At 44.2% G+C, this 16,064-nt stretch overlaps 1 protein-coding gene across 1 annotated transcript in view; it reads right to left on the bottom strand.

Moving 5' to 3' along the window:
• Positions 1–6,971: 6,971 nt before the first annotated feature.
• Positions 6,972–16,064, bottom strand: part of SIK2 (salt inducible kinase 2) — a 39,741-nt gene continuing 30,648 nt past the window's right edge. Inside the window, exons 10-15 of the mRNA XM_019622904.1 lie at positions 15,149–15,377; positions 14,331–14,597; positions 14,033–14,196; positions 12,915–13,028; positions 12,197–12,288; positions 6,972–10,748 (exon numbers count right to left, since the gene is read on the bottom strand). Of these exons, the coding sequence (XP_019478449.1) occupies positions 10,160–10,748; positions 12,197–12,288; positions 12,915–13,028; positions 14,033–14,196; positions 14,331–14,597; positions 15,149–15,377 (1,455 nt within the window). The 3' untranslated portion in view covers positions 6,972–10,159. The remainder of the gene's footprint in view (positions 10,749–12,196; positions 12,289–12,914; positions 13,029–14,032; positions 14,197–14,330; positions 14,598–15,148; positions 15,378–16,064) is intronic.

The following is a 16,064-nucleotide window of genomic DNA, read 5'->3' as shown; positions in this document are numbered from 1 at the left end:
GGCTTTCTATGTTTACAGGCAGCAAACTCCATAGTACAGTCTTCTAAATCCCCTCTGACAGGACAGATCCCTTCAAGCAGATGTTTCAGCCCTGCCTGCTGTCAGGCTGTCATGGTTTGGCCTGGTTCCATGACAAATACGAACAGTCCACAGAACTGCAGCATTAACCCTGTAACTTCACATGCACTGCATGATGTTATGACGTGGAATACTGATGACAAACCATGAAACCATGACAAGCTGAGGCCTACTTTGGAAGCAGGAAGAAGGGCAGTACAGAACGCCAAGCGCAGCAGCTGGTCCTCAGTGCCTGAGCTGCCTGTTGGCAGATGGAGGTCAGATGCTGCTGGTGTCAGCTGCCTCCCCTCTTAAGAAATGTTTTGGCTGCTTTTCTTTCTGTTTAGATAGGTCTGAATTGGTGCCGGTCCATTAATCCCTCACCTGCTGCCTTCACTCCTGGAAAAAAGCACTGTTTTGTGAGAGCTGGAGAACTGTGTTCCGCACTAAATTCCATCACAACTCAGGTCCCAGAGTGGTTGCTGACTTTGGGAAAGCCTTTGCATAGGAACAGTCCTGTGAAAGCAACACCCTGTGCTTGGAGAGACAGCAAGGCTGTCTGCACATGGCTCCTGCAGCCCCAGCCTGGGCCTGGTGCTGTGCTTGTGCACCCTCCTTAGAAAGCCTTTTTGTTGGGCATTGTGAAGACCTGCTAGGTCTGTCCTAACGTGGTTTCTGGAATCCTATGGTCAGGCAACAATTGCCCCCCTGAAGGTTGAGCAGTGATAGGATGCCCTTGTTCAGGTATGTGATTTAATTTCAGAAGTGTGGGTTGCTGTGAAAAGCAGCTGCTAAGTACATGCCAGCTGACCTGGAATCTGTTTGTAGCTGGTTACCTGAGCTCTGTGTGGTGCAGCAGGTCTGTCTGCTCATAACGTGGGCTTCTCCCATCCCCAGTGGCCCAGATGGGAACAGTGAGCCATGCAGAACTGCAGAAAAGCTGCCAGAAGCTGCTTTCCCCTGAGTTTTTCCAGGCTTATTTTTAGGTGATTTACAGTTAATTATTTTGAAGGGGGGAAAAAAAAAATTGCTCTTTTGGCTTCTAATAAAATATTGATGTAAAAGTCAGCCCTTTTAAAGACTGATACTCTGGGACAAATACTCCAGGGAAAGACAAAAATCTGAGTATTTCATGCTAGGGCTCTATGCAACATATAGCAAAATGGCATGGGGATTTTGTACCTTGCATACTTTTTAGTATTCAAGTATCAGTCCCCAGCTACAAGTTGGGGGTGACGTACCTTCACTGCCTATTATCTGCTCTGTGAGAGCCCTGTGGGTGCTTTCTCTGTTCTGTGGCAGGTGCTGGAACTGCTGACCATCAGTGAGACGCTGTCAGGGTGCTGGCTCTCAGCATCCGTCCTGCAAGGAGCACTAAATGCAGCAGCATGTTGTCAGCTGTCAGTGTTTGGGATACACTTTTCTGAGGAGCTGACACACATCTGATCTCTAGGCAGGCAGTGCTGAGTCAGAGCTTTGGCATGTATTCAAATATGTGATTACTTTGAATAAACATCAATAGGGCAAGGTGAAGTGCTGGGGCCCACAAGTATGTTTGTGGGGCTTGAGGTTAAGGTCCAAGGGTAACCAGAAGGACCAAAGGTGAGCTCACTGTGGCTCTGGGAGGAGGTCAGGGCCTTGTGTATTAACTGCAGCTTGGCGTCAGGGTGAGTGTATGACAACCAGAGGTGTTGGAGTGGTCTCCAGCCTAGTGGCCCCACTGGGCCAGGCCTGTGGGGCTGATGCCAGTGCTCTTGGCAGCAAAGGGGGATGTGCTGGTTCTGACCCCATCAGGAGCTCTGTGAGCTCTCTCTGCCTTCCTGAAAAGTTTGCTCAGTGCCTGGAAAGTGCTTCAGAACCTTCCTTGGCTCTGTGCTAAATTACACTCAGCTTCCTATAGGCAGCGTAGCCTGGGCAGATGTGTTGGCATAGCAACGGCCCCAGGGATGGTCTGGCACTGGGAGTGGCCAGGATATGGCCATGCCCTCAGCTCATGTCAGCTCCCTGATCCCTGTCCATAATTCATCATCTCTCCAACAGCCTTTTGTGCTACCATGATGCAAACAGCGCTAAAGGGGCTTGGCCACTAATTAGCAGCATTAATAATAATGATGTCCTCCTGCTTTTGCTCATAGCACAATGCTACTGGGGAGGTTAAAGCCAGGTTCTGTATGTGGTGGGCAAAGTGCAGACCCCTACACCCAGCAATTGATATGCTCAGAGCTGGGCACACTGCTTGCTGCCAGCCCTGCGGTGTTTACCCTGAGCCTGCTCAGCTCTGCAGAAGCTCTCAGCTCCTGGCTGCACAGAGCAGCAGCAGTGCGGCCTTGCTGAGTGATTGATGTGTAAGCTGTTAACTGCAAACAGAACAGCCCCTGCTGGAATGGGGCAGGCAACCTCCTGACTGCTGGGTTTTTTGCTGTTTGGCACATGTGTCACAGTACCCACTCAGCAAATAAGCTTACAAAAAACAAACAAACAAAAGAAAACCAAACCACCAAAACATTTTTTTTTTTTTAAGGGTAGAAGCTTTAGAGAACATGTGCTGGATCTGGTGCAGTATTTTCCATGCAAGCAGACACCTGGGCTTTCCGGAGAGCACAGCTCTCAGCAGGCTCAGTTGGAAAGTTAATGCATACCCAGGTGATTTTGGTACACGGTATTATTTACCCTATTGACGTCAGCAGCTGCATGCTCTCAGTTTCTCCCTGCTCTCACAGCTTATGGGAGACGAACTGTAGAGGGCTTGTGAACTCCCCAAAAGCACCCAACCTTTCCAGAGCTCAGCATATAATTCTCAGTTAAGTCTATTTGTCCAAAAGGGATCAAATCTCCTATTAGCTTTCCAAGATGGAACTCATTTTGCTTCTATTCTGTAAACCAACACCACATGGCTTCTTATCAGAAAATAAAGGGAGTAGTGTTTTGGTAAGTCAGTTCAGCAGGTACTGTTACCTAAAGCTATATTATGTCATTTTCCTTGCAGAAAAGTTCTCCATTAAAGTATCTTTCTGAGTACAGAGATCTCTTATAAAAACAAATATTTTTATACCCTTTCCTAATACTGAGTGGCAGCTGTATAGGAAATGGAGTTTTCACAGCAGGGATACTGTTTGGGATCCTTGCTGGAAAGACCTGAAAAAATGGGTAGACAGTAATTCCTGAAATGAGCTGGAAAGATGAGATCTACTTTTTGAGTTTTATTTTCTCTAAACAGCCTTTACTAATACATATGCTTGTCTAAGAACGAAGGCAGATAGGTGTCTAGCAATGTGATTTTGCAGGTTGAGTTCAGCCAGAGTATTTTAGGCACTGCAATATTGTCATATGGTGCTGTTGTTGTATGCTTTGGTCTGAGGTAGGCCTGTTAATGATGTTTTTGGAGTGTCATTTCAGACACACAGTAGTCCCCTGCCTCCCACACCCCATGTTGGAGAGCTATGTGGCCCCTGGGGCAGTGTTCCTTGCCGGGGGCCAGCTTTGTCCGTGTACCTGGTGTGAGCATGCATGGCTGCTGGCATTGAGGGGAGGAGGCTGCTCTGTGTCTTTGTGTGCACTTGTCAGCTTTGGATCTAGTTTCTTGACACCCATTTCTGTGCTGTCCCACGTTATTGTTTAGCTTCTATCTTCTTCCAGATACCAGGTAAAATGTTTTTATATCAGTTCATCAGTCTTCCTTTTCCTTTCTGCCTTGGTCCCATTGTCTCTGCTGTGCTAAAACACGTGCCAATACTATTTGCTCTTTGTGCCCCTGTTGGCTGCTCCTCTAGTGGCTGAATCTGCCTCATTTCTCTGTTCTGCTTCCTGATTCTTATTCCTTTGAGGTTTTCTGTTCCTAACTCGCAGCTGATTCTCTGTAAGATTTACCCAATTAGTAATTTCTTTTCATCATATTTAGTGTGAGTTTCCTGACATCTCACTTCCCTTTCAAACATGCAATCTGACATTCTTGTCAGAAAATAAACTGAGTCAGGAGAGATGTCAGCTTTTGTTGTCCCAGCGTACAGCCCTCTCTGCCAGGCTGACCTGCTTGGCAATGCTCCAGCTGTGTTGTCCTCACTGGGGTCAGCACTATAGAATGTGTGTGGCAATGTCCAGTTACACACTTTGATTTATGGGGAAAAATAATCAATCCTGTGTCAAAGCTCATTTTCTTGTGTAGGGAACTTCTTACCAGTGATCAGGCACTCATGCTGTACTCCCTCGTTAGCAAATACACAGATACTAATTTTGTTCTGCTTCCTGCTTGTCACATAGCATTGCATTCAATCACCCCTGTGTAGCAATACCTAAATACACTGGCAAATCCCATCTCACCTTGAATTCCCTGCTTCAGAACTGGAGAAATCTGCTTATTGGCCTTTTTGTTTCAACAATCTGCTTCTGAGGACTATAGCATGTTCTGCACCAGTTCTTCCCTAGGCTTTCTCTCCACTCTTCCTTCAGCTAATGTCCCTCACTGCTACTTTGCTTTGTTCTGTACTGAAGGACTTGGGGATGGAGTTTTCCAAGGCTTGTATAGGATGTGTTCAGGACACTGGTGGAAAGTAAGCAGAGCATGAATCTTGCACTCACAGAAATCACGCGCCAAATTTAGACTGAGTTTCCTTGCAATTCAGATTGCAGAAGCCAATATGTGTATGCGTCTGCTTTCGCCCCGTGCACATATGGTGCTGACAGTCAGCTGCTGCCCAGTGTGCACTGTGTTCCCATGGCAGCCCTGCCTGCTGACACATCTGCATAGCCTCAGCCACACAGCACAAAAAGGAATGCACTGCTGGCCTGCAATCGGTAGGGAACACTATGCAAGGGGCTTAAAAGCTGTGACCCAGTCTGCAGGCTGGAACTTAGTCCAGAGGGGAGGGCTTCTTACTGTCTCTACTGGGATAAGAAGGGCTTAGCCTTTATGTTTCAGGGTGAGAGTGTCTTCCAGACAGCTTTTAAGGTTAGCTGAGGCAACCCTTTGGGGTGTGACCTTCTCTAGTTTTGCTTTGGCTGCTAATAGCAAATATGTATGGGAAAGTGTTCCTTTCTTCCTGTCCCACATGTAGCCTATCTGTAGTGTTGCTGGAGGATGAACAGCTCCAGGCTGTGCAGCTTGAGCACTTTCCTGTTGCCAACTGATGGCCAGGGGTAAGCGGGGCATGCAGGCAAAGCACTTGCATCCCTTTTGCTTGGGTCATCACCTCAGACTGCATCAGAGGCTCAAAAGGCAGCAGAAGAGCAGAGTATATGGGAAAGCAGGCACAGCAGATGCACTAGTCCTACTGAGCTTGGTGTATGGTTATGGCACAGCATTTCTTGTAGCCTGAGCTTACAGTCTTGAGGCTTCTTGACACTTCCGATTCACAGGAATGTGGAATGTGATCAGCCAGATGGTCAGTACTGTTAAAAACTGAACTCCTAGATCTGTTGCTGAGTGTTTTGTGTTGCAGGGTGTCACTCAATGTGCTGTATTCAGGTGCAGCTGTTTATGGCCAGTTGTAGCTGAGGTCACTAAGCAAATGCAATAGGGACAGCAGAGTGTGGTAGGCTAGATGAACTTGCTGGGTTTTATGCTGATTTTTGCTTTTGGTCTTTGAGCATCACACATTTCTTGCTATTGAAGAAACCCTTGAAGTCACAGGAGTTATGTTAGAGATGTCAAGGAAAGAAATCTTGGGATATTATCACATGTGCACTTCTGTGACCTATCCTGTAATGTATCTGTTGTTGCAGTTCTGTGGAAGAAGCTGAGATGTAATGCTTTCCCTACTTCCCTACCTGATCTTGTTTCCAACTTTCCTTCTACTTGGAGCATGGCATTGTGCTTTCCCACAGTCTCTCTCTTCGGAGTTGCCCAATTTTTCTGTAGACATAAGCTTTCAGTTTAAATTATAAGAGAACTGCAGCAGTGTGGTTCATTTTTTAGTTTTCATCCTCAACAGGACAGTGGTGTAGGGCTTCAAGCAGAGGAATAATCTGAATTTTTCACTGCTGCTGCTTATAGTTGTAGAAAGATGAAGCTTCTTATTTAAGAGGAAGATCCTAGATTGTCTTAAGCTCAAAGAAAGCCTTTTATACCCGGCACAGGGTAAAAAGTTTCAAGGAAAGCAGTGAATGGGATGTAATTCATAAATTATTATAACTTGTTGAATTCTCAGAGTGGGGCTTCTTTTCTTAGGTCTTTAGTGGGCCAGTTCAGTCTTACTGTCAGTACAGAGGAAGGAAAGAGCAGGAAATAGGAGTTTTCAAACTAATAGGACAATTTCAGGCCAAGTGCAAATCTTGCTTCTGATTCCACAGAAGGAAAACTTCTGCCTACTTTTCCTTGTTTTGTCATCTCACCTCAAGTCATTTTGAACAAGTCTTCTGTTAGTGTAAGTACAAAGTACTGTAAGAATCTTGAAGCATCAAGCTTTCCAGTCTCTGGAAAAGACTTCATTGTCCCTGGTTCTTTATTCTTCATGAAACATTCACACAGCATTCAAGAATTAGCATTATATGATCAACATTAAACTGCTTTTGGATAAGTTATGCTGACTGATATAGGGTAATGACAAAAGTAATAGTGAATTTTGAGAATAATTTTCCTCTTTTGATGTCAAATTGATATACCACTGACCTTGCCAATTTTGGAGTCCTGCTCCGGAAGCAAAGAAGACAAAGACATGCAATTTTTTCATTTTCTTTATGGAACTGTTAGAATGCTTTCTTGACTTGCCTTGTACTCTGTAGTATCAACAACCCCATGTGTGTTAAAACAGTAGGAAGCCAACTTCAGTCTAGAGAATCCATCCTTTGCAGTAGGTGCTTTTTTATATATTTTTTTTTGGTGATTTGAAGCTTGGTGTGTCAGAGATAACTGCGACACAATATATAAAAAGGCTGTTAAAGGACACTGAGCAGCAGAAGCCATGGTAGCTCACTACGTATTTGAAAATGAAATGTATGTATTCTTTATTTTGTATCAATACACTGTAATTGCTTCACAGAGTCCAGCATATCAGTTGCATGTAAATACTACAGATGAACTTACCAAACTGGAGCTCACAATACTAGTGCATTTATCCCAAAGCAGAGACTAAACCCTCTAACTCCTTAAAAAAATACATTAAAGAACGTACCACACGCACACATATATTGCACTTTTCTCCATATGAAATTTTTACCCCATATACATCGCACCAAGGTCTCTTCAAAGGAGCCTGTAATACAAGATAATAAAGCTAATAATTACTCTTAACAGTAGTGTATGCTGTCCTTTAATGTTAGACGTAACAGATTTGAACAAAGGGACTACTTTGAAGTAGCATGACTACAAAGTGGCGTCCAGTGGATACTCTGCTGTGTTAAAAGGCATTAGAAGCCTTTTATTCTAACTGACTTAAGGAAATTGCGTGAAATGTTACATAGGATGGTGATTGAGGGTAACAGTCTAAACTATATTCAAAAACTCCATAGCTTTCCCCTTAGCAGTACTGCAAAGCTCAGATGAGCTTAGACTCATTGGCACATTCTGATAAATGAATCGCATAAGAATAATTCTGCTCTTGAGAGGAAGGGAGGAAGTGGTTATAGGCTTGGCAGTAACCCAGCTCTTGATGCAAAACTGGGCCTGTTGCCATAGCTGTGTGTGTCCCAGTGACAGTTTTGGCTGCATAGTTCCTTGAGCACTTGTCTGATCTTAGAACTGCAGAACAGAAAAGGAATGAAAGGAAAGGACTTCTTGGCCTCCTTTTCTGCCATAATAATATGCCTGGTGTCTTATGCTGTGGTGGTTTTCATCTGTTTCCTGTTCTTTTGTCAGTACTTCAGGGGGGCACAGAGGTTTCTGTGTTGTGCAGCTATTTGCACTGTCAGAAAAAGCTTTAATTGTGTGAATTCCCTTCAAAAAGAAATGTCTATCTCAGCTATTTAAACAACAGTTTACCAGCTCTCTTGTATCAAAAAAGTAGTGTGCAGATGTGATTGCTGTTCCTTAAACTTTCTTTTGCTCCTGCCTTGAGAATTGTTCTGATATCAGAGGTAGAAGCTGAGCACTTAGGACTGAACTGGAGCAGTATCAGAGCAGGCTCTGTATCAACAGTGATGACATCTCTAATTGTCATACACAGAAAACAAGGTAGAATCACATTATCGTGAAGGTACTTTCTGTCAGTTGTTAAACTCTTCCCTCCTTCACAAAGCCTACAGTGCAGTGACTGAAATCTATTCCACAATTAAATGTGGTCTTATTGCTGTAAATGCTGGCTGATAATTCACCTTTCTGGTGAAAGAGAGCAGTTTTGAGAACTCCTTGTTGGAGTTCAGCAGGATCTATGGTCTGACACGCACTGAAGACCCAGCCAGTCACAAGTAATTTTTTCTTTTCTTCTTCCTGCTCTCTGTCCAAGCCTGTGCTTTGCTACAGCATGTAAAAACACTAAAAACATTTGTCTATCCATTTTAAGTGACTGCATGTCCTGAAGACACTCTCTTCAGTTGTAGTGTCCAAGTCTTTAAATTAAATTCGAACTTAGATTGTAGAGAAATTTTCCAGTAAACAGTGGTCTCTACATGTGCCATCAGCACAGTTTCTCCAACATTCTTTGTGCTTTAATGAATCTGCAGCTGTGCTTAAAGTTTGTTCAGAAAAGGGCTGAAACTGTCTGGCTACAAGCTTCATCTACAGGAGAAAGATAGACAATATCCCAGAACATTTGAAGACCTGAGATGAGCCCCAAATTAGTGATCTAAACTTACTGCAGATTCCTAAACAATCCTACAACTAACAACTCCTGACTGGAAGTTCTGGGGTTGAATTTTGTATTTGTTGAAGTAGTACATAACAGTTCTTGATGCTAAATATTGCTGTAATACTTTCAGTGTTGTATATACTGAAACAATCAAAACACTAATAAAGTTCAACATTACATTCCACATAGTGGAACATGTGCTCTGAAGGGACTGTGGCAGTAGCAAGGATGTAGATGGGGTACTGTCTATTTCTTCAGAAAAAAAAGCATATAGTTTGATAAAGAACTGAAAAAAGGCACAGCACTATCACTTCACAGGGTTTTGTTTTTTTTTTTTTAAGCTCATTAAGTTCTAAAACTGTAAATAATTGTCCATATGTACAAAGCTCAATAAACCACCAGCAACACATACTGCAAATTCAAAACACAGTTTGCTTGTTTCCTAAAATGCCATAGAAGGTCAGATAGATCCTCTCCAGTGAACAGAACTTCTCCAAGACAGAACTCTCCACAGCAGTCTGTCTGCAGCAAGGGGTGATTCCCAACACCACCCAGGTGGATCTCTGGATGCCACTGGCTGCAGCTCTTGATCCTTCTCAGCATCCTTCTTAGCCCGTCCCTCTGCTACCTAATCCTTGATCTTTCAGTATTCTCAGCCCCACCCAAAGCTCTCTAGAAAACACTGTGATGCCCTGGCTCAGTTCCAAGTGTCCTTTTATCAAGTCAGTACATTACTTAACAAATATCCAGAAGCTTCCCTTAGTGACCAATTAAGAATTCCTTGGCAGGCTTGGGAAATAACTGTTTATTTGCTAGCAGGAAGAAGCAGAGGCTGCTTGAGGTGGTGATCTCTTAGACTTACCACAGAGCAGTCCCAGATCAGTAGCTTAGCCAGAAAGTGGATGCCAAAATGCAACTTTCCTTTGGATCCACCTCACTACTGCTTCAGCTCAGTATGCTACTTGCTATCAGCTCAGACTCAAAGTAAGCCTGAATTTCAATGAAAACTATTGCTTTTATTGCCAAAATAGAATGCAATATGCATTCATTCTCCTTTCTCCTAGCAAATGCTAGGTGAACACTGCCAGACTATCAAAGTTTTTGGAAGGGGCCACTTCCTTTAAAACTTTTTTTTTTCTCTCCTTCTACACCAACTGGTTCTTTATGGGACCAAGCTGAACTGTTTGTTGTCTAGCCCCAGCCACTGAGAGGAGGAGCTGGAGGCCACATGCTTCTAGCCATCTCCTGCTTTTTTTCTGATCAGGTGGATTTTTAGTTCCCTTGTTGATCAAAGGGTCAGAAACTTTAGGGTTGGAACAAAGCCAAAAATTTACACGCTTCTCCGTCCACCCTGGCTTCCACTCTCTTTTTAGACACCCATGGTATTAATTCACCAGGACATAGCCGCTGTGCTGGGGATCTACAGTCTCCATCATCTCACAATCAAAGAGTCCGGGCAGCTCTGAGAGGGTCAATGCATCATAGTTTGACTGTGGCTCCTGGGCTGCCAAGCAGCCCTGGCTGTCAGGCAATGCTACACTGCTCTGCTGTGCTGGGTCCATTGAATACTGGCACTGGTCAGAGTAGTCTGGCTCAGAAGAGGGGACAACAGGCAATTCACAAGTCTGATAGGAGTACTGTAAGGATTGTGGCGGCTGCTGCACCTGAATTGGTGATGACAATTGTGATGAGCTGGTGAGCGGGGAGAGTGGTGGTGGATCCAGCTGTACTTTCTGGTAGTGACTGAGGAAGAGATCATATTGCATTTGTTCTGAGGAAGGCTCCATGACAGGGCTTAGAGTCTGCTGGAGGCTGAACTGGGTTGATTGCTGCTGCGCTGATGGCTGCTGCTCCTCCTGGCACGAAAGTGGCATTTGACTTGACCTTGGGTATGAACTCTCAGCTATTTGCATCTGGTTAAAATAGGCCTGCAGCTGGGACTGCTTCTGGAGAAAGAGTCTCTTCTGATGCAGCCTGAATCAAGGACAGAAACAGCAATTATTTTTTTACCTTTTCAAGTGTTAAGGCACTAGCATCAGTGCTGCTACACTTGCACTCCTACAATTCCAGCAGGGACAAAGGGCAGAACTGGAAAATTCCTGGTCAACCTTTTTTATTTATTGAAAATTAGTGTGTGGAACTTGTGAACGGAACAGTTGTACTTTTCCAGCTACTGAGGGAAGCGAACAAAGCTTCCCTCCCCCATATTCCTTTTATCTGAAGTGCGCTCCTCCCTGTGAAGTTTTACAAAACTTCACAGCTTTGACCCCCTCACAAACAGGAAGAATTTTCAACATGGTGTCAGGTTACATCGCTACCTTTGAAAATTCCTGTGATATGACAAAGGGGAGATCTCTTGCCAGCCAATTCCCAAAGCACGCACAAATAGGAAACCCGCTATTGACATATGCTGATAGCATTCGGAAAAGGAATCTATTGTTTCCCAGCACAGACATCCTAGTCTTGAATAAACGTACCAAGCTGCTCTGAATACTGTCAGTATTGTCAGTTAAGTTCTTGAGTAGGATTAATCAGTTGTCAGGAGCGTCTGTGAGCTATAAAGCAATTCTAGATTACATACTTCCTTGAAATCAAGTAGTATTTTCATACTTCTCTTCCTTAATCTTTTTGTTCCATAAAGCATGTAGCTAGGTGGCTGTTTTCCTTTCTCTTTTTCCAATTCCTCAGCAAAATTTAGTAAACTAACATGTGTTTAGTATCTACCTTGCTTGCTTAATAATTACCAAATGATGAGCTCATAAAAACCTTACAGCTCTTTAAGTTGTCAATTAAAAGCTTGTCTGCCATAATACATTATAACAGTTATGAAAGTACACTTCCAATTAATTCATTCCTTTATTTTTCCTCTACAGTAACTTTTTCTAAGGAGCATCACTTCTGAATTTTCACTGACAAGTTTAGTTTACTTCTCATTTTCTTCACAGTAAGATTACTAGGTCATAGGAACAAGGGGGGAAAATATCTAAATGAATGCAGGGCTCTCAAGCAGGTGGAAAGAAATGAGCCATGTTCTAACCCACCATAAAGAAAAGCAATGTGTAGTGAGTGGCAGGCAGGGCAAGGGAAAAGATGAGTACAACAGTGCAAGAAGTAACTTTCTGCTATGCTTCCCCTTTGCACACCGGCACTAAACAAAGCATGCAGGCATTTTCAGTCTACCTGTGTCCTAGTAGAATTACCTGACAAAGAGCTAACAGCACAGCAATGTGTTAACTGAAGGCAGGATTGTTGTCTTTTTTTTTTTTAATTAAATAAGTTATTTTTAAGAATCGTGACCTTAACAATTTTTAAGTGAAATTTTCCTTCTCAAGGAATTCCTAATCAGACAGAGTCTGTCTCAGTTCTTTCATTACTACTGAGAGTAAGGATAAGTCGCTTATCTGCATAGTTTGAAATCTTACCTGTGCTCCTGTAACTGCTGTTCCAGACTCCGGGGCAATTCTTTGCAGTACAGCTGGCAAGTGTTTGGAACTTTTGATAGTAGGGTGGGTTTCTGCAAGAAAGGTAGCACTGCTTTAAATTGTATTTGTTCAAATTCAGTCCAGAATATAACTGAAAGAAGATTGCCTCCCCTAATGATGGCTTAAGTGTCCACCTTCATTTTCAGAAGCTGCCACTAGAGCTGCTGTTTAAAACCACAGCTATCACTGCTTATTGACTTCTACCCCTTGGAAAAAGAACATTTTTGATGATGAACTGTATCATACAAGTCCATAGAAAAAATTCTTCCTAACTGAAAGAGAAGCTGGGAAAAAAAAAAAGGGGGGGGGACGGGACAGGGGGAGTTTGGAAGAGAAACAGAAGCTGGGTAGAGCCTCCTCAGATCCTGATGCATCCTCTTTTCAGGGTGCAACACAGATAACAGGTATTTATTAGCAGCCACCTCAAATAGCTTTAATAACATTCTACAGTAAAAGAACAAGTAGGAAAACTCCAGCAATACAGCCTGATTTTTCCATAATTAGGGTCATTGTGCAATAGAAGAAACATACAGCATAAATTCAAATTCAGCTGTTCCCTGCTAAGGTAGCATTTGACTCAAGAAGAATAATGGGATCTGAAAGGCCAAAGACATGCGAACACAGTGCCTGACTGGGATTGGTGGGGAAGGCATGGTACCTGGAGCCTGTGCTGCAAGTACTGTGCCTCTAAGCTCTGCCGTCGGGATAACACTGGGGTATGTGCACCACTGGGGAAAGTGGCTGCAGCCTCCTGCTGCTGAGGTCTTTCTTCCTGCAGAAAGAAGAAGGAAAAGCTTCATCCCCAGAAAAACCTTTTTCTGCCTAAACCCTTTCTTTATGGAGTTCCCCTGGACAGAGATTCCATAGCTGCCATTTGAGTTGGGTCCCGGTGTCACCCGTCGCTTTCACTGCATGCTGAGCAGCCCACATGACAAAGCTCTGAGCTATCTGTGCTGTAAAATGCCAAGGGCTTACATCTGTGACTAAAACCACATTATATATAACACTTTGTGACTTGCTTGTCCTTGTAAAGTGGTAGTAAACTGTGCAAAAGCATGCTCAGAGTCGAGTTAGCTGTTGTTGCACAGCTTCAGAACTGAACACAAAAAGATTTCTATAGCACTTGGGAAGGACATGCACAGCACAGTACAGGGTTGGGAGGGAACACTGTGAGCACTGTGGCATGCATATAGCAAGCAAGAAATTCTTGGGAAAACTTTACAACTTGTTGTCAGAACTGAAGTTTTCCAGCAGTCAGAAAGGAACAGCAGGCTTGACCTGGAGCATGGGTGCTTGCAGTGCATGTGTGCTGCTGGCCCGTTTCATTCACAGGGTTTGACAGAGATTTCACATTCCTATTTCCTGCGACCTGTTCCATTCCAAACACATAGTTAGGGAACTGGCAGGAGCAATTTGGCCGTTCACAACACAAATCAAGCTGTTATCACATAGCATTTGCACTCCTTAAAGTTATATATAATGGAGGCCAACTCCAACGTGGAAAGAAGTTAATTGAGATTTGTTAAATCTGAAACATTCAAATTAAAAGTAATAATGAAATATCAGATTTGGAAAGCTGCCAAGATTGTCTCAGACACCCCAAGAGTATAAAGGCTAACCTGCAAGTACCCATTCTCCATTCTGCAGGAGCCAGAGAGGAGAGAAAGGAGATGTGTTCTATGAGCAGCTCTCCTCAGAGTCCCCATAGCACCACATCCCTCCCAGTCTGTCCCACAGCAATGCACCTGGAGAGAACAGCTATGCTAAGGGTGGTACCTGTGCAGAGTTGGTAGCAAGGTCCTGAAGCTGGGGGGCAGCTGATGGCAGAAGGGGTTCTTCTTCTGATCTCATTTGTTCGTACAGTAGCTGGACTTTGTTCAGCTCCAGGATTCCTTTGGTTCGTGCCAGATTCTGGAGGTGCTGTCTGAATGCTACAATACCTGTAGAAGAGGCGTGCAAAAGCCCTTGTCAGAAAATGAGTTACTTCATGTCTGGTTGGCACAGCAGCACAAGATCAGCTGTGGTGCAGTCAGAGCCCTGTAGGAACACAGCAAGTTTAGGGCCTCATGCTTACCTTGTGTGAGGGAAGTGTCCGATGCTCTGCGCCCCTCCCGGAAGCTGACAGGGGAGCGGTTGTGGGTCTCACGCTTCTGGGACGCAAGAGCCTGCATGGCGGGGTTGGTAGGCCGCAGCCCCAGGAAGGGTGCTGCCAGCTGCACCACATCCTTCAGTGGAGGGGCATCGCCCAGCAGGCCCACATTCCTCTGCACTGACCCCATGTCGTACTCTGACTCTATGCTGCTGCCCAGAGAGGAGTTCTCATCCAAAGAGTAGACCTTCCCTGTGCCAAAAACCAAAAGCCAAAATAGAAGGAAAGTACAGCAGTAATTAGGAAGTGCCATGGGCTCAACCTATTCCTGCCATTTCCCCCATTAGAGAAAACGAAACAATAGAAGTAATCATAATATGTACAGCACTGGAATGTCTTGGGGTTTCTTACTACTGGTTTTTACATGAGTGCAGCAATAAGACACCATACAGGTGATGTTCAGTGGCTTGTTGAGCGTGCAGTCAGTGTCCTTGCAGAGGATCCTGATGAGATCACAGCTTAAGCTGAAAGGCTCTGTCACCTTGCTGGTTGTGCAGTACTCAAGAATCTGGGGATTTTTGCATGCCCTGTCCTCCTCCTCCAGCATGTCTTTAGGGGATTAAAGGCTTGGGGACATTTGGTTATGTGAGAACAGCACAAGCAAACTTACAGGATCTCACCCATTGCTACTGGTACATGACCACAGCCAACTGATTGCTGCTCTGATTTCATACTGCCTGCTCAGCAGGTTTGGGGGCTGTGTGGAACTGATCTCATGCTTGAGATGTGTGTAAGGCCCATACCTGTGCCTGGCACCACCACTAGTTGGTCGGTGACCTCAGCCAGGGTGTGACGCCGCTTCCCACTGCGAGCTGCCTGCAGGGCTGCAAATGCCTGCGCAGGGTCATCCTCTGCCTCGCCTTCCGTCTCTATTCCTTCGTCGATCGAGGTTTCCATCACGCTAGTTGGCAGTGACTGGCATCCCTTCCGAATCACCATGGGAGGCACAGGATCTAGCAGGCAGCCATTTACCTAATTACCACATGGAACAGACAGCTTTCCATTACTTGCGCACAGCAGCATCCCAAAGTGTGAGAAATCTCTGCCTGTCATGGAGGCTGAAGGCAGCAACCCTAAATCCCATTGAGTTAAGTAAGTTTTGCTGAAGAGTTGTACAAAACAAATCTCCCAGGTGGTATCACCAATGCCATTTCCTTGCTATTGACTCCCTAAATCTTAATACTCATTTCCACAGCACTGAGTTCTCCATGGCCTTTCTTTCTTGTTTAAACCAAAGAAGCAAACTATTTTTTTGCCAGCTCTGCCACAAATAGAAACATTTACAGAATTATCAATATTGTTGCTTTCCTTTGCTCAGTGCTCATTTATTCAAATTACCAATGCTCATTTTTGTTATCAAATAAGAACTATGAAAAAACGGTCTTTTTGTATTTAATTAACTGGTGTTCTTGCAGAGCTACAGAAGTGTGTTCAGGAATGATATGGTAAATGCACTCCTTCTAGCAGAAGTCCATTGGACTTACACTGCTGTTCCATAAACAGAGTGAGTCTGTGGAGCCCTCTTCTTGAATTCACACAGCTTGTTAAACCTCCAAGCAACTTCATCTGGTTTGAAGTTAGCACTACTTCCCAAACTGAAATATTGGACCTTTCCAATCTGAAACACTCCTAGAATTACATTTCTGTATTTACTTTTTT

Source organism: Meleagris gallopavo, chromosome 26 (genome assembly GCF_000146605.3).
Source record: "Meleagris gallopavo isolate NT-WF06-2002-E0010 breed Aviagen turkey brand Nicholas breeding stock chromosome 26, Turkey_5.1, whole genome shotgun sequence".
NCBI lineage: Eukaryota > Metazoa > Chordata > Aves > Galliformes > Phasianidae > Meleagris > Meleagris gallopavo.
Note: the sequence above shows the minus strand (reverse complement) of the source record. Positions and strands in the feature narration are given on the sequence as shown.